General features: G+C 50.9%; 1 protein-coding gene across 4 annotated transcripts in view; it reads left to right on the forward strand.

Moving 5' to 3' along the window:
- Positions 1-364: 364 nt before the first annotated feature.
- dhdds (dehydrodolichyl diphosphate synthase) overlaps positions 365-17414 on the forward strand; it is a 23308-nt gene continuing 6258 nt past the window's right edge. The window contains exons 1-9 of one of the 4 annotated variants that reach the window (XM_068006925.1): positions 365-780; positions 2481-2597; positions 8747-8863; positions 9769-9911; positions 10713-10829; positions 11808-11909; positions 12257-12371; positions 13276-13383; positions 14043-16217. In XM_068006925.1, coding sequence (XP_067863026.1) covers positions 2535-2597; positions 8747-8863; positions 9769-9911; positions 10713-10829; positions 11808-11909; positions 12257-12371; positions 13276-13383; positions 14043-14294 — 1017 coding nt within the window. In that variant the 5' untranslated portion in view covers positions 365-780; positions 2481-2534 and the 3' untranslated portion in view covers positions 14295-16217. Of the gene's footprint in view, positions 781-1646; positions 2598-8746; positions 8864-9768; positions 9912-10712; positions 10830-11807; positions 11910-12256; positions 12372-13275; positions 13384-14042; positions 16218-17414 lie in introns of those variants that run through there. The other 3 variants (XM_068006927.1, XR_010967335.1, XM_068006928.1) reach the window with 3 other exon arrangements.

Consider the following 17414-nt stretch of genomic DNA (forward strand, 5'->3'; position numbering starts at 1 on the left):
GAGGCTACATCGTTCACCTGAGGAAGGAGAAAATCTCCGAAAGCTTGTGAATTTAAAATAAAATTGCTGGACTATAACTTGGTGTAAAATTGTTTACAATATTTTACTATTTGGCCTCAGTTTCGCATATTGTAAATCAGGAAATGATCCTCACCGCCCCCCGTCCACAGCGAATCCCGCTCGGTGGGACAGCAGCGTGTGACTGGCAGTCAATCAAAGGCGGCCCCGCCCCTCCCCGGGCCCCGCCCCTCCCTCGTCACCGGCCCCGCCCCGGGCCCCGCCCCTCCCTCGGCACCGGCCCCGCCCCCATTGTAAAAAAAATCCCATCACACCGCCACCTACCGGCGTGTCTGGTACTGCGGGCAGTTTCCCGTGATTCGGGGGGCGGCTTCACCGTGAAACAAACATCGCGACACACAACCCCCAAAATACACTTCATCATCACTATAAATATCGTCAGACGGATATTTGAAATGCTTCGCCAAAGGTGATCACTGCCTCACCCTGAAACACGCGCCCAGCGAACGGAGGTCCGAAAATAAAAGGTGAAAGGAGTGGGGGTGAAAGGTGAAAGGAGTGGGGGTGAAAGGTGAAAGGAGTGGGGGTGAAAGGTGAAAGTGAAGCCGCCCCGGGGACTAGCCGCGGATGTGGACGGTTTTCACCCACCGGCGATTCGCAAACTGTGATTTTTATGAATTTGAAGCAATGAGCGGAGCCGCGGAGTGATATCACCCAGCGAGGCGGTGGAGCGGTTGACGCAGGCGCGCTGTTGCTGGAGCGGTGAGTGATGCACGGGGGGGAGGGGAGAGGGAGAGGGAGAGGGAGAGGGCCGGTAACCGGGGGGGGAGGGCCGGTAACCGGGGGGGGAGGGCCGGTAACCGGGGGGGGGGGGGGGGGGGGGGCGCCGGTAACCGGGGGGGGGGGGGGGGGCGCCGTAACCGGGGGGGGGGGGGCGCCGGTAACCGGGGGGCGCCGGTAACCGGGGGGGGGGGGGGGGGCGCCGGTAACCGGGGGCGCCGGTAACCGGGGGCGCCGGTAACCGGGGGGGGGGGGGGGCGCCGGTAACCGGGGGGGGGGGGGGGGGCGCCGGTAACCGGGGGGGGGGGGGGGCGCCGGTAACCGGGGGGGGGGGGGGGCGCCGGTAACCGGGGGGGGGGGGGGGGCGCCGGTAACGGGGGGGGGGGGGGGCGCCGGTAACCGGGGGGGGGGGGGGGCGCCGGTAACCGGGGGGGGGGGGGGGGGCGCCGGTAACCGGGGGGGGGGGGGGGGCGCCGGTAACCGGGGGGGGGGGGGGGGGCCGCCGGGTAACCGGGGGGGGGGGGCGCCGGTAACCGGGGGGGGGGGGGGCGCCGGTAACCGGGGGGGGGGGGGGGGGCGCCCGGTAACCGGTGGGGGGGGGGGGGCGCCGGTAACCGGGGGGGGGGGGGGGCGCCGGTAACCGGGGGGGGGGGGCGCCGGTAACCGGGGGGGGGGGGGGGGGGGGCGCCGGTAACCGGGGGGGGGGGGGGGGGGGGGGGGCGCCGGTAACCGGGGGGGGGGGGGGCCGGTAACCGGGGGGGGAGGGGGGAGAGAGAGAGGGCCGGTAACCGGGGGGGGGGGGGGGGGGAGAGAGAGGGCCGGTAACCGGGGGGGGGGGGGGGGGGGGAGAGGGCCGGTAACCGGGGGGGGGGGGGAACCCTGTACACTTTGGAGGCCTCCCTCAGTGCCCCGGCCCCCGTTCCCCAGTGTTCTGACTTATCCTCTATAATCTCGGCCCACCCAACCTCTGCAGCCCAGCCCGTGCCTTCTGCCTTTCTGCCTATGGTCGCCTGGGCATTTTCCCCAGCCCCCCTTCACTGGAATCTTCAGCAGTTCAGGCCTGTCCACCTGGACGCTCTCCTTAAACCTCTTTACCTTTCTGCTTTGTTCCTCACCTTTTAAAGCCTCTGGTGAGCTTACCTCTTCAGTGATGCTTTTGGTGAATACAGCTAGTTCTGCTTGGTCCCCTCTCTCCTTTGTGAAGTTATATGGGATGTTTTATTACATTAAAGGTGCCTTACAAATGTAAATTGTTGAGGGATTTTTGGACATTAGCCAGCAGTCAATGTCCGAACGAGATTGGGTGAGAAGATGCTAAGTGGCAGCACTCTCACCTCTGAGGCAACAGGGTGTGGTTCAATCCCCACTCCAGAGGCTTTAGCACATAATCCAGGCCGACATTCCCGGGGCAGTGCTGAGGGAGCGCTGCCCTGTCGGAGGGGCAGTGCTGAGGGAGCGCTGCCCTGTCGGAGGGGGCAGTGCTGAGGGAGCGCTGCCCTGTCGGAGGTGGCGTCTTTCGGATGAGACATTAAATCGCAGCCCTGTCTGCCCTCTTAGGTGGATGTAAAGATCCCACGGCCATTATGCAAACAAGAGCAGGGGAGTTCTTCACATATCCTGGCCCATATTTATCCTCAACCATCTGATCCTCTGCGCTGCTTCATAATCATCTCATCTCCCAGTTTATAGAATCCTGCCAGGGCTGTGTCTGCAGTGAAAGAGCACCACCCCAGAGAATGTCTTGGATCCGAGAGGCAGAGCTGAATTTCGCAGAGAGGCTGTGTGCATCCATTCTGAAGGTAAATTTATTCATCTATCTCCAAGGGGAAGGAAAATCTAGGAGGAGGGGAGGGAGGGGTTGGGGGGGTGGGGTGAGGGGAGAGGGGGGAGAAGTGTTCACTCCATATTGGGCAAATGAAAACCCCACCTGGTTGTTTGGCAGACTGTGGAGCTCAGTGACAGGTTTCTGTCAAGCAAAACACTGATTTGTTTTCTTCACGGTGAGGTTTTTTTTATTCGTTCACGGGATGTGGGCGTTGCTGGCGAGGCCGGCATTTATTGCCCATCCCTAATTGCCCTTGAGAAGGTGGTGGTGAGCCGCCTTCTTGAACCGCTGCAGTCCGTGTGGTGAAGGTTCTCCCACAGTGCTGTTAGGAAGGGAGTTCCAGGATTTTGACCCAGCGACGATGAAGGAACGGTGATATATTTCCAAGTCGGGATGGTGTGTGACTTGGAGGGGAACGTGCAGGTGGTGTTGTTCCCATGTGCCTGCTGCTCTTGTCCTTCTAGGTGGTAGAGGTCACGGGTTTGGGAGGTGCTGTCGAAGAAGCCTTGGCGAGTTGCTGCAGTGCATCCTGTGGATGGTACACACTGCAGCCACTGTGCGCCGGTGGTGAAGGGAGTGAATGTTTAGGGTGGTGGATGGGGTGCCAATCAAGCGGGCTGCTTTATCCTGGATGGTGTTGAGCCTCTTGAGTGTTGTTGGAGCTGCACTCATCCAGGCAAGTGGAACATAAGCAAGTGGAACATAAGAAATAGGAGCAGGAGTAGGCTATGTGGCCCCTCGAGCCTGCTCAGTCATTCAATCAGATCATGGCTGATCTTCGACCTCAACTCCACTTTCCTGCCCGATCCCCATATCTCTTCATTCCCCTAGAGTCCAAAAATCTATCCATCTCAGCCTTGAATATATTCAATAACTCAGCATCCACAGCCCTCGGGTAGAGAATTCCAAAGATTCACAATCCTCTGCATGAAGAAATGCCTTCTCATCTCAGTCTTAAACGGCCGACCCCTTATCCTGAGACTATGCCCCCTAGTTCTAGACTCTCCAGTCGGGGAAACAATCTTTCAGCATCTACCCTGTCAAGCCCCCTCATAATTTTGTATGTTTCAATGAGATCACCTCTCATTCTTCTAAACTCCAGAGAGTATAGGCCCATTCTACTCAACCTCTCTTCATAGGACAACCCTCCCATCCCAGGAATTAATCTTTGTAAACAATTTTACAACGCCAAGTTATAGTCCAGCAATTTTATTTTAAATTCACAAGCTTTCGGAGGCTTCCTCCTTCGTCAGGTGAACGATGTGAAAATGAAATCCTTGAAATGAAATCGCATTTATAATTCACAGAACAATGCTTGGTGATTACAGACAGTTTTTTCAACTGCCCGTTGCCAAGGCAATCAGTGTGCAGACAGACAGGTGTTACCTGCAAGGTCTCAGAATATACAAATCACCAAAAAAAACAACAAACAAAAAAAAACAGAGATAGAGAGGTAGAAACATAGAAAAGACAGCAACTGACCCGTTATATTAAAAACAGATAACATTTGTTCGCTGGTGGGGTAACGTGTAGCGTGACATGAACCCAAGATCCCGGTTGAGGCCGTCCTCATGGGTGCGGAACTTGGCTATCAATTTCTGCTCGACGATTTTGCGTTGTCGTGTGTCTCGAAGGCCGCCTTGGAGTACGCTTACCCGAAGGTCGGTGGATGAATGTCCATGACTGCTGAAGTGTTCCCCGACTGGGAGGGAACCCTCCTGTTTGGCGATTGTTGCGCGGTGTCCGTTCATCCGTTGTCGCAGCGTCTGCATGGTCTCGCCAATGTACCATGCTCTGGGGCATCCTTTCCTGCAACGTATGAGGTAGACAACGTTGGCCGAGTCACAGGAGTATGAACCATGCACCTGGTGGGTGGTGTCCTCTCGTATGATGGTGGTATCTGTGTCGATGATCTGGCATGTCTTGCAGAGGTTACCGTGGCAGGGTTGTGTGGTGTCGTGGACGCTGTTCTCTTGAAAGCTAGGTAATTTGCTGCGAACGATGGTCTGTTTGAGGTTGGGTGGCTGTTTAAAGGCGAGTAGTGGAGGTGTGGGGATGGCCATAGCGAGGTGTTTGTCCTCATTGATGACATGTTGAAGGCTGCGGAGAACATGGCGTAGTTTCTCCGCTCCGGGGAAGTACTGGACGACAAAGGGTACTCTGTTGGTTGCGTCCCGTGTTAGTCTCCTGAGGAGGTCTATGCGATTTTTTGCTGTGGCCCGTCGGAACTGTCGATCGATGAGTCGAGCGTCATATCCCGTTCTTACTAGGGCGTCTTTCAGCGTCTGTAGGTGTCCATCGCGTTCCTCCTCGTCTGAGCAGACCCTGTGTATTCGCAGGGCCTGTCCATAGGGGATGGCCTCTTTGACGTGGTTAGGGTGGAAGCTGGAAAAGTGGAGCATCGTGAGGTTGTCCGTGGGCTTGCGGTAGAGTGAGGTGCTGAGGTGCCCGTCTTTGATGGAGATTCGTGTGTCCAAGAAAGAAACTGATTCTGAGGAGTAGTCCATGGTGAGCTTGATGGTGGGATGGAACTTGTTGATGTTATCGTGTAGTCTCTTTAGTGATTCCTTGCTGTGGGTCCATAGAAAGAAAATGTCGTCGATGTATCTGGTGTATAGCGTTGGTTGGAGGTCTTGTGCAGTGAAGAAGTCCTGCTCGAACTTGTGCATGAAAATGTTGGCGTATTGGGGTGCGAATTTGGTCCCCATGGCTGTTCCGTGTGTTTGGGTAAAGAACTGGTTATCGAAGGTGAAGACATTGTGATCCAGGATGAAGCGGATGAGTTGTAGGATGGCGTCTGGAGATTGGCTGTTGTTGGTGTTGAGTATTGATGCTGTCGCAGCGATGCCGTCATCGTGGGGGATACTGGTGTAGAGTGCCGAGACGTCCATCGTGGTGAGAAGTGTTCCTGGTTCAACTGGTCCGTGGGTGCTGAGTTTTTGTAGGAAGTCTGTAGTGTCGCGACAGAAGCTGGGGGTTCCCTGTACGATGGGTTTCAGGATGCCCTCGATGTATCCAGAGAGGTTCTCACACAGGGTTCCGTTGCCTGATACGATGGGACGTCCGGGTGTGTTGGCTTTGTGTATCTTTGGGAGGCAGTAGAAGTCTCCCACGCGGGGAGTACGTGGGATGAGAGCGCGTAGGATGCTTTGAAGGTCTGGATCGAAGGTCTTGATCAGTTTGTTGAGCTGGTGGGTGTGTTCTTTGGTCGGATCTGCGGGTAACCGTCTGTAGTGTTCCTGGTTGTCCAGTTGTCGGTATGCTTCTTTGCAATAGTCCGTTCTGTTCTGTATGACTATGGCTCCTCCTTTGTCCGCTGGTTTGATGACGATGTTGCGGTTGGTCTTGAGAGCGTGGATCTTGGGTTCATGTCACGCTACACGTTACCCCACCAGCGAACAAATGTTATCTGTTTTTAATATAACGGGTCAGTTGCTGTATTTTCTATGTTTCTACCTCTCTATCTCTTTTTTTTGTTTGTTTTTTTTTTGGTGATTTGTATATTCTGTGAGACCTGGCAGGTAACACCTGTCTGTCTGCACACTGATTGCCTTGGCAACGGGCAGTTGAAAAAACTGTCTGTAATCACCAAGCATTGTTCTGTGAATTATAAATGCGATTTCATTTCGAGGATTTCATTTTCACATCGTTCACCTGACGAAGGAGGAAGCCTCCGAAAGCTTGTGAATTTAAAATAAAATTGCTGGACTATAACTTGGTGTTGTAAAATTGTTTACAATTGTCAACCCCAGTCCATCACCGGCATCTCCACATCAGGAATTAATCTAGTGAACCTTCATTGCACCGCCTCTAAGGCGAGTATATCCTTCCTTAGATAAGGAGACCAAAACTGTACGCAGTGCTCCAGGTGAGGTCTCACCAAAGCCCTGTACAATTGTAGTAAGACTTCCTTACTCTTGTACTCCAGCACCCTTGCAATAAAGGCCAACATTCCATTTGCCTTCCTAATTGCTTGCTGTACCTGCATGCTAACTTTTAGTGTTTCTTGTACGAGGACACCCAAGTCTCTCTGAACACCAACATTTAATAGTTTCTCACCATTTAAAAGATATTCTGTTTTTCTATTCTTCCTACCAAAGTGAATAACCTCACATTTCCCCACATTATACTCCATCTGTCACCTTCTTGCCCAGTCTTTGCAGTCTCTGTGTCCTCCTCACAGCTTACTTTCCCACCTAGCTTTGTATTGTCAGCAAACTTGGATACATTACACTTGGTCCCTTCATTTAAGTCATTAATATAGATTGTAAATAGCTGAGGCTCAAGCACTGATCCTTGTGGCACTCCACTAGTTACAGCCTGCCAACCTGAAAATGACCCCTTTATCCCTACTCTGTTTTCTGTCCGTTAACTAATCCTCTATCCGTGTTAATATATTACCCCAACTCCATGAGCCCTTATCTTGTGTAACAACGTTTTATGTGGCACCTTATCGAATGCCTTTTGAAAATCCAAATATACGACATCCACTGGTTCCCCTTTATCTACCCTGCTAGTTACATCCTCAAAAAACTCTAATAAATTTGTCAAACACTATTTCCCTTTCATAAAACCATGTTGACTCTGCCTAATCATATTATAATGTTCGAAGTGCCCTGTTATCATGTCCTTAATAATGAATTCCAGCTTTTTCCCGATGACTGATGTCAGGCTAACTGGTCTGTAGTTCGCTGTTTTCTCTCTCCCTCCCTTCTTGAATAGCGGGTTAAATTTGCTACCTTCCAATCCAATGGGACCATTCTAGAATCTGGGGAATTTTGGAAGATCATAACCAATGCATTCACTATCTCTGCAGCCGCCTCTTTTAGAACCCTCGGATGTAGGCCATCAGGTTCAGGGGATTTATCGGCTTTTAGTCCCATCAGTTTCTCCGGTACTTTTTCTCTACTGATATTAATTGTTTTAAGTTCCTCACTCTCATTTACCCCTTGGTTCCCCACTATTTCTGGTATGCTTTTTGTGTCTTCTACTGTGAAGACAGATACAAAATATTTGTTTAACGCATCTGCCATTTCCTGATTCCCCATTATAATTTCTCCTGTCTCAGCCTCTAGGGGACCAACGTTTACTTTCGCTACTCTCTTCCTTTTTACATACTTGTAGAAGCTCTTACAATCTGTTTTTATATTTCTTGCCAGTTTACTCTCATTCTATTTTCTCCCTTTTCTATCAATTTTTTGGTCATCCTTTGTTGGTTTCTAAAACTCTCCCAATGCCCAGGTTTATTACTCTTTTAATCTAATACCCTCCTTAACTTCTTTATTTAGCCACGGGTGGATCACTTTTCCCGTGGAGTTTTTATTTCTCAATGGAATGTATATTTGTTGAGAATATTGAAATATTTCTGTAAATGTTTGCCATTGCTTTTCAACTGTCAAACCCTTTAATTTAATTTCCCAATCTACCTTCGACACCTCGCCCCTTGTACCCATGTAATTGGCTTTATTTAAGTTGAAGACTCTAGTTTCTGACTGAAGTAAGTTACTTTCAAACTCAATGTGAAATTCGATCATATTATGATTGCTCTTTCCCAGAGGATCCTTTACTATGTGATTACTAATTAACCCTGTCTCATTACACAATACAAGATCGAAAATAGCCTGTTCCCTGGTTGGTTTTATGACGTATTGCTCGAGGAAACTGTCTCGAATGCATTCCATGAATTCGTCCTCCAAACTACCTTTGCCAATTTGATTTGCCCAGTCTGTGTGAAGATTAAAGTCTCCCATGATTACTGCATTACCTTTGTCTCAAGCTGCTATTACTTCATGATTAATACTCTGTCCAACGGTATAGTTACTGTTATATAACTGCCTATAAACTACTCCCACCAATGTTTTCTGCCCCTTGTTATTTCTTATTTCCACCCATACTGATTCTACTTCCTGATCTCCCGAGACAAGGTCCTTTCTCACCACTGTCCTTGTGTCATCCTTTATTATTAGGGCTACACCTCCTCCTTTTCCATTCTGCCTGGAAAGGATTCCATCACATTCCTGACTTGTGCCTTGTAGATGTCACGCCCTGTACCAGAAGTGTTGGAGTAATTAGTCTTCATAGAGTGGAGATTTCTAAGAGCAGACGTGTGATCGTGTTCTGCAGGTTGGTCCAATGCCCGAGCACGTGGCCTTCATCATGGATGGGAATCGACGCTACGCACAGAAATGTCGAGTGGAGAGAGAACAGGGCCACTCCCAGGGGTTTGAGAAGCTGGCTGAGGTAATGGGCTACTTCCATGTGTCACAGTCACATCCCAATTGCTAATTTCTTTGGCTTGTTGGAGCATCGAAATGTGTGTTCTTTCTAGTCAGGTGGCTGGGCCTTATTGAGGGGGCTCTGCGTTAAATCAAAGTGTCTGACCTTTGAACTCCCTGGCCTTTCAGCTGCCCAGACTGACACGTCTTCCCTGGGACACAGTCTGGGCAGCTGAAATGTTGTGAAAACTATCATTTTTTAGCTTGGCTTCAGTAAATGAAATGTCAGGAGCTCAAGCTCCAAGACAAACTTATTAACTTCACAACCACTAAAAATCACCCACATTACTGACAGTTTACCCAGATCTGCGGGATATAAAAGATACTCCGTAAGATATGGGGAGTCAAGATAATCTGGAGTAAAAAGGGTAGAAAAAACTCGGAGCAAGAGAGCTCACGGTGCCAATCATTGCAAGACGTGCCCTGGCAAACTGTGTGCACGCCTTTCAGACTGTAGGGTCAGTGGAGGAGTCCAGGGAAGGAAGGGAAATGTATGAGTCGACCCTATTTGGGGAGGGCACCTGTTGCTCTTCCTTCTGCTGGGCAACCAGCCTCCTTACCACAGGAGACAGCAAAGGGTAATACCATGAAAGAATCTGCTAGTGGGGGCCAGTAAAGGGGTTTGGGAGTGATCATCGATCGTACAGTGAAGATATCGGCTCATTGTGAAGCAGTTGTCACTAAGGCAGCTTGGGCTGCATCTGAAAGGCATTGGGTTATCCCTCTGCCCACCAGATGTGACAGCACCCAATCTGTCTTAGTGTGGAATGTCCAAGGATTGGTGCTGGGAGGGCCGGGGGGGGCGGGGGGAGGGCCGGCGGGGCGGGGGGAGGGTGTCTGAAGTGACGTCAGGTGTGTGTTTTGTTGCAGACCCTTCGCTGGTGTTTGAAGTTGAATATCCGGGAGGTGACCGTTTACGCTTTCAGTATCGAGAATTTCAAACGCTCTAAAGAGGAAGTGGACGGACTGATGGAACTTGCACGGCAGAAATTCACTAGACTCCTGGAGGAACAGTAGGTTTTCAGGAAATTGCACTAATATTTGGGTTACCACACAGTGACTAATGACAGGTACAGGCTGCTTCGCTCCGTCACACGGCCAGAGAGCTTCGATGACTAAATCGCACAAGCAAAGCTCGAGCATCTGATTGGTGTTTTCCCTAACATTGTGGCAAGGGCCTGACCTGAGGGCCCCCTGGAATAGAGGGGGGAAAATCAGCCAGGGTTTCTGCTCCTGATCACTGTCCAGTGATCTCTGGACTTCCTCCTTAAAACCAGAGGCCTCTTGGTATCCATGTGTGCAGTAAAACCGCTGAAAATACCAGTGAGGTGAGGAGATTCCCCTCGTCACTCCAAAAAAAATTAAACTTGTCAATTCCACATTGTTAATTTTGTACAATTGCAGGACACAGTCTCATCGTCAGTCCATCTGGACCGGGGGCGGGGGGGTGGCGACGGGGGGTGGCGACGGGGGCGGGGGGTGGCGACGGGGGCGGGGGGTGGCGACGGGGGCGGGGGGTGGCGACGGGGGCGGGGGGGTGGCGACGGGGGCGGGGGGTGGCGACGGGGGCGGGGGGTGGCGACGGGGGCGGGGGGTGGCGACGGGGGCGGGGGGTGGCGACGGGGGCGGGGGGCGGCGACGGGGGCGGGGGGCGGCGGTGGGGGGGGGTCGACGGGACCGGGGGCGGTGGGGGGGGGGCGACGGGACCTTTTTGAATCGTCATTTCTCCTAGATATCGAATAAAAAAAGTTCCCCACAGGGTTTGTAACACGCTCTTGATCAGTAAATGAATCGTTTTTATGTTCAATCCCCAGAGAGAATTTGAAGAAACACGGTGTTTGTATTCGAGTCCTGGGTAACCTGACGCTGCTCCCTGTCGACATCCAGGAGCTGATTGCACAGGCGGTGTTAGCAACACAGAGTTACAACAAGTAAGAGTTTGTACTGTACCGATAGTGAAGTGTTACAGTATTGTGAAGGGTAAATGCTCCATCTGAGGGCTGTGGACCAGATGCTCCCAGGACTGGGCAGGGGATAATCTGCCAGGGTTCCTGCTCCTGGCTGCTCTCCTGTGACCCCTGCTAGAAAGTGCACCTGTCCGGATTGGCAGGAATGTGTTGCTATCTATGGTCGAATATCTAGGCTCGCACACGAATGACGGCCGCACTTGTGAGGTGCTGGAGATCGACCAATGCACTCAGTCTCTCCAGGATAGGACGGGAGAAAAATCCTTGAATGTTCTCTTCCAGAACTCCCTGCTCTTCAAATAGTGAACCACTGGAACACACCAACTCTGGCACCTGTGGCAGTGCAGCACTCCCTCAGCACTGCACTGGTGTCAGCACAGACTGTGTGCTCAACACCCGAGGTGGGGCATGAACCCGTGACCTGCCAACTTTGGGGCAAGCAAGCTGCTAACTGAGTCCAGCTGACTCAGTGTCACTTGTTTCAGTGCTCTGTCGGTTTGGGTGTGGGCTCCCCAAACACACTTTAATTTCAGTAAATAGGAACGCTGCTTCTCACCACCGGGATCTGTGATCAGCAGCAGCGTTTTAGTACAATCGTGCTGGTGAATTTTGCTTCATTCTTACACACCAGGACTGTGCATCCTCTCAGTTCGTACTCTTGTTTCAAGGCGTTTGAATTTAATGGTGTAAGTAATCTAGGCATCGAGAGCTTGACTTGCGTTTATACAGTGCCTTTCATGTACTCGGGACCTCCCGATCAAGAACATTTGAAGTGTGGTCACTGTTGTAATGTTGGAAAATGCGGCAGCCAATTTGCGGGGTTTGTGCGCGCGTGTTGTCGACTGTGCATGCAGGGGAGCTGCTCCTGCTGGGACGCCCCCACCATCTCCCTCCCATTTTAGACCCCGATGTGGTTCTAGTAATTACAACTTTGCATTGCAGGTGTTTCCTGAACGTGTGTTTTGCCTACACCTCACGGCACGAGATCACCAGCGCGGTTCGTGAGATGGCTCTGGGAGTGGAGCAAGGGTTACTGAGGCCCAGGTAAAGTTACCTCACTGCGTGAACAGCTGGAAAGTAAACTGGAGGCATTGGCACCTGCTGCATAATCCATTGTCCCTAATGTCTGCACTGCTGCCCCACCTCCTGTTGGTCAGTGTGGAGCCCATCTCTTCCGCCCCCTGGGAGGGACCTTTCGGTGTGGAAGCCCCTCCCCCACCCCCCGGAGGGGGTGGTCAGTGTGAAGCCCCCCCTCACCTGGGAGGGGCCAGTTGGGGGAGGAGCCGGTTGGTGTCTCATCCCCAGGGGAAGGGGCTGGTAGGCCCTGGGGTGATGCAGCAAAGCCTGTTGCCCAATTGCACAGCATTAATCTGAGCTCCTCTGTGTTCCAGCGACCTATCGGAGCCTCTGTTGGGCAGGTGCCTATACTCGAGCAGCTCTCCAGACCCAGACCTTCTGATCCGCACATCCGGGGAGGTTCGGCTCAGTGACTTCCTGCTGTGGCAGGTGAGCGGCTGGGGCTTTAATCATTTATCATCAAATTCACACTATAAATTGTTCCATTTCACACATCTCTGCTGTAAATGTATTTTGGATTTAAAAATCGTGCACACTGACCCCTCGATATCTTAAAGGTGTAAAAATATATCTACACGAAGGTGAGGCTGGTGCTCAGGATCCTGGGGGATAGAAATTCTTACATTTCACAGCACATCTGAAACGTATTAGTGTAAATACTACAGAGCAGGTTTGGTCTGAATTTAGAGTAAAACCCTCATCTCTTGAGACTGAATAGCACAGCTGTGGGGAAGTGTTTCAGGGCAGTCCTGGTCTTTATTGTGTGATGGAGCAGACATTAAATACCAGCCCCAGCCCCAGCCCCCCACATGAACTGTATTAGGGCGAGTGTGAACAGTTACACTCATTAAACACCAGCCCCAGTGCATGTGCTGATTCAGGACGAGTGTGAACAGTTACAATCATTAGGAACAGACTTTCCTTACATGTTCTGGCAGTGTAGAGGATCCGGACAGGAGGGATCTGACCTTCCAATCAGTGTTTTGAAGCTGGTTGTGAATTTAGCTTTAGTTTTGTTGATATCATTTTCCATAATCTGTTTTTCGGAAGGTTAGTTGAGTAAGGGATGTTGCCCAGGGCAGCAGGAGAATTCCCTGCTCTGCTTCGCTTTGAATAGTGCCTAATGCAGATCAAAGCATAATCAATAGAATCATAGAAATCACAGCACAGAGGCCATTTGGCCCGTCACCCCGTGCCAGTGCTAGCTCTTCAGCTGTAGCAGTCTAATCCCATGTCCCTGTATCCTTTTATATTCTTCATGTTCATACTGTTTTTCAGTGTTTTAGTCTCTGTCTCTGTTCATTGGTTACACGGGGATTATTTTCCTTCGCAGACCTCACATTCGTGCTTGGTGTTCCAGCCTGTGCTGTGGCCAGAATACTCTTTCTGGAATCTGTGTCAGGCCATCCTGCAGTACCAGGTCAATCATCCTGCCCTTCAGGTGAGTGTGTGGAGACATGCACCAAGGTGTATCAAGAACGTGCCACCTTGGCACTATGTCGGGGCGAGGCGGGTACGGGGTGGGTGGGTGCTGAGAGCAGAGACGCCAGCATTCCAGGTCTGCTCTCTTTCATTCTTATGGGTGAGGGGCGGGGTGGGGAGGGGGTGCGAGGCAGGGGCAAAGAATGGGAGGGGGCCGGTGCGATGTACAGTGACACGACATGCTGATTGCAGACTGCTGCTTCAGCACTTTTATGTGTTTACCTTCACACTGGATCCTAATGGCATTTTAACACGTTGAGAATATGGGTGCAGGAACCAGCACCTGTGAATTTTCATCTACAGGATGTATTGAGCTTCACAGGAGGTATTTGATCCACCTGAATCCAGCTCCCTCAGAGGGAGGGTATGGCAACTGAGGTGTCTCCCCAGGCTGGAGCTGCTTGCCCTGTCTTGAGCTGAGCTGTGCTGGATGGTTTTCTTGTTCAACCTCTGTAGGGATTACGAGCTGTTGTTTAGACATTAAACTGCTCACTAGATCGGTGCAGTGACTTGGGATCAGTTTAAACAAGCACCGAACAAGCCAGTGGTAAATGAACTGACGGCAGCCAAATTCAAGCTTTATGCACGAACTAAACTGGTTGAGTTTTTATTTTGCAGAAAGCGAAGGGGTTGCAGGAGGCAGAGTGTCGGCAGCAGCAGGTGGAGGCAGATCGGGCCTGTGTGGTGGAGCTGGTGCAGCTGGGCACGACAGGGGAGACGGGAGACGCAGAGTGCAAACAGGAACTTATCCAAAAGTACAGCAGGGAACGGGAGGAGAGAGTCTCCAACTTCCTGCGGGAACTAGAGAACAAGCGAAGGAAATTCTTCACTGACCTGGTCCAGGGCTCTGCACCATTTCTACATGTTTAGGGTAGATGAGCTGCACAGCTCAGACTGCAGGGTGAGCATTCCATTGTGTGACCGAGTGATAAATCTATAGCAGGTGCCTCTGGTGTCGTTGGAAGTCGCTGATTCACGTTGCTCCACAGCCTGTTGAATTCAGTGTGGGAGCGCTGGGTCTTCTCGCTCTCTCAGTTCCTGCCTGCTAGCTTTCTCACTTTGATATCAGCTGCTATTTAAATGCAGCTGTAGCTGTCTGCAGATGTAGATGTGAGGCAGGGAAAGTGTTGTGTTGGCAGCCCCCGGGTGGGAATATGGAACTGCTTGTGTTTGAATGTTGTACCTCACCGATCTCTCTGATTATGCTGTGGACCCGGTTGTGAAATGTGACCCTCTACTGACCCAGAGATTGATTTATATTTGAGTTGTGAAGCTTCTGGTGCAAATGGGAGATGTGTTTTGCCACCCGTGGGTGTGGTTGCTGCAGTCTCCGCCTCAGCCAACCTGGTGCCAGGGATAAAATACGGCAGGGTCCTGCCCCACCCCCCCTCTACCCCGGTGATGGCACTCTGCCTTCCCCGGTAGACACTTCATGACCACCTCAGCGCAGCCTGTCCCCTTCATTAACCTCACTGCTCCCCGAGGTGGGTGAGGGTGGAGGTGGGTGAGGGTGGGGCTGCTACAGTGGCCCCAGTCTGTCGTTTATGGTGGGGTAAATCTGCCAGGCTTCCTACTCCTGATCGCTACCCGTTGACCGCTGATTGATGGCGTGTATGTATGAACAGGATCGCGTTCTGCTGTGTTTCCACCCCCCCCCCCCCCCCCCCCCCCCGGTTGAATGACTTGCTGACACTCGCTGTCTGGGCTCCCACATTAGGAACAGGTACCAGAGTGGCCATCAAACCGTCTCTGCGAAAGTCGGGGGCAAAAAAGCTTATTGTTCCCGTTTGATCAGATCAGCAGTTCGATAAAACACCCGAACCTGTAAACGTGGGGACTGTTTGAAAAGTAACCGGCCCTTCTCCCTATTTATGTTCAAGCCCTGGTTGTGAATTTTATACTTTCATTTTTATGTGAGGAGTTTCTCCTGTTTGGTCATTTTATGGACTGCTCCGAACATCGAACAATCCAGCTGGAGATTGTGGCCCTTACCCTCACTGTCTGTCTAATCTGATCTGTCAGTTCTAAGATTAATATAAAACAGCATTTCCTGTGGTCTGTGTTGTGTGTTCTCACTAGATAATAAGAGTATATAATAGTGTGGATTCGACACTTTTGAAGGGTTGCGGATGTGCAGTCCAATACCCCACAGTCTAGAGTAGGAGCGTGCAGGTCTGCGTAAATCCACCTCGGGACTGATGCAGAGCTTCACTTGCAAGTGACTTGATGCCTTTGACTGAGTGTGGCACCAAGGGGCCCTAGCGAAACCGAGGTTAATGGGGGTCAAGTGAAAAGTCTCCAGTGGCTGGAGTCATACCTGACACAAAGGATGGTGATTGTCAGAGGCCAATCATCTCAGCCCCAGGATATCGCTGCCGGATTCAGCCCAACTGTCTCCAGCTGTTTCATCAATGACCTTCCCTTCATCATAAGTTCAGCAGCGAGGCTGTTTGCTAATGATTCCACAATATTCAGCTCTCATTCACAACTCATCCAAGCGAGTCCTCATTCCCTGTGAACCCGAGTGTGCCTTTACACATCCGGAATCTGATAATGTAGCAACCCCAGATGTTCATCACTGTATTTCGATTATATTAGATGTCTCAGAAAGTGGGCGAATCAGACCATAGGTTTTCCATCTCTCTCTTTCCACCCCCGCCCCCCCCCCCCCCCCCCCCAGTCCTTCATGGTGACCTTTCTGGGAGGCCTGTGGCAGTGTTGGATCAGCATCTCCCTGATGTAGCGGCTCAGCCCGTCTGTAAATCTTATTAAAAGATTTATATCTGCACCTAATTTCTGTCTACAAACCTTACTTCCTGTGTTCATATTTTTTGGTCACACTTTTGTGTTGTTTTTTCTCATTATTAGTATAGACCGGACTGCAGCAGTTCAAGAAGGCGGCTCACCACCACCTTCTCCAGGGCAATTAGGGATGGGCAATAAATGCCGACCTCGCCAGCGACGCCCACATCCCATGAACGAATAAAAAAAAATACAAGGTTGAGTAATGAGCCAGAATTAGTCAACAATCTAACAGTAAGGTAACAACTAGCTAACAATGACCATAATATGATTGAATTCGATATTAGGTTTGAGAGGGAGAAGGGTGAGTCACAAACCAAGGTTTTAAATGTAGGTAAAGCTGACAGGGGATGTGGCACAAATTGATCATAGTAAAATCATAGAATGATACAACACAAAAGGAGGCCATTCAGCTGATCGCGTGTGTCGACTCTTTGAAAGAGCTACCCAATTAGTCCCACTCCCCCGCTCTTTCCCCAGAGCCCTGCAAATTTTTCCACTTCAAGTATTTACTCAATTCTCTTTTAAAAGTTATTATTGAATCTGCTTCCACTGCCCTTCCAGGCAGCGCATTCCAGATCATAACAACTCGCTGCCTAAATTTTTTTTTCCTCATGTCGCCTCTGGTTCTTTTACCAATTATCTTAAATCTGTGTCCTCTGGTTACTGACCCTCCTGTCACTGGAAACAATTTCTCCTTATTTACTCTATCAAAACCCCTCATACTTTTGAACACCTCTATCAAATCTCCCCTTCTCTGCTCCAAGGAGAATAACCCCAGATTCTCCAGTCTCTTCACGTAACTGAAGTCCCTCATCCCTGGTACCATCCTAATAAATCTCTTCAGCACCCTCTCTAAGGCCTTGACATCCTTCCTAAAGTGCCCAGAATTGAACACAATATTCCAGCTGTGGCCTAACCAGTGTTTTATAAAGGTTTAGCGTAACTTCCTTGCTTTTGTACTCTATGCCTCTATTTATAAAGCCAAGAATCACGTGTGCATTTTTAACAGCCTTCTCAACTTGTGTACTTACAACCCAGGTCTCTCTGTTCCTGCACCCACTTTAAAATTGTGCCATTTAGTTTATATTGCCTCTCCCCATTCTTCCTTCCAAAATGTATCACTTCATACTTCTCTGCATTAAATTTCATCTGCCATGTGTCTGCCCATTTCACCAGTCTGTCTAA

This window comes from Heptranchias perlo, chromosome 26, assembly GCF_035084215.1.
Source record: "Heptranchias perlo isolate sHepPer1 chromosome 26, sHepPer1.hap1, whole genome shotgun sequence".
Classification (NCBI taxonomy): domain Eukaryota; kingdom Metazoa; phylum Chordata; class Chondrichthyes; order Hexanchiformes; family Hexanchidae; genus Heptranchias; species Heptranchias perlo.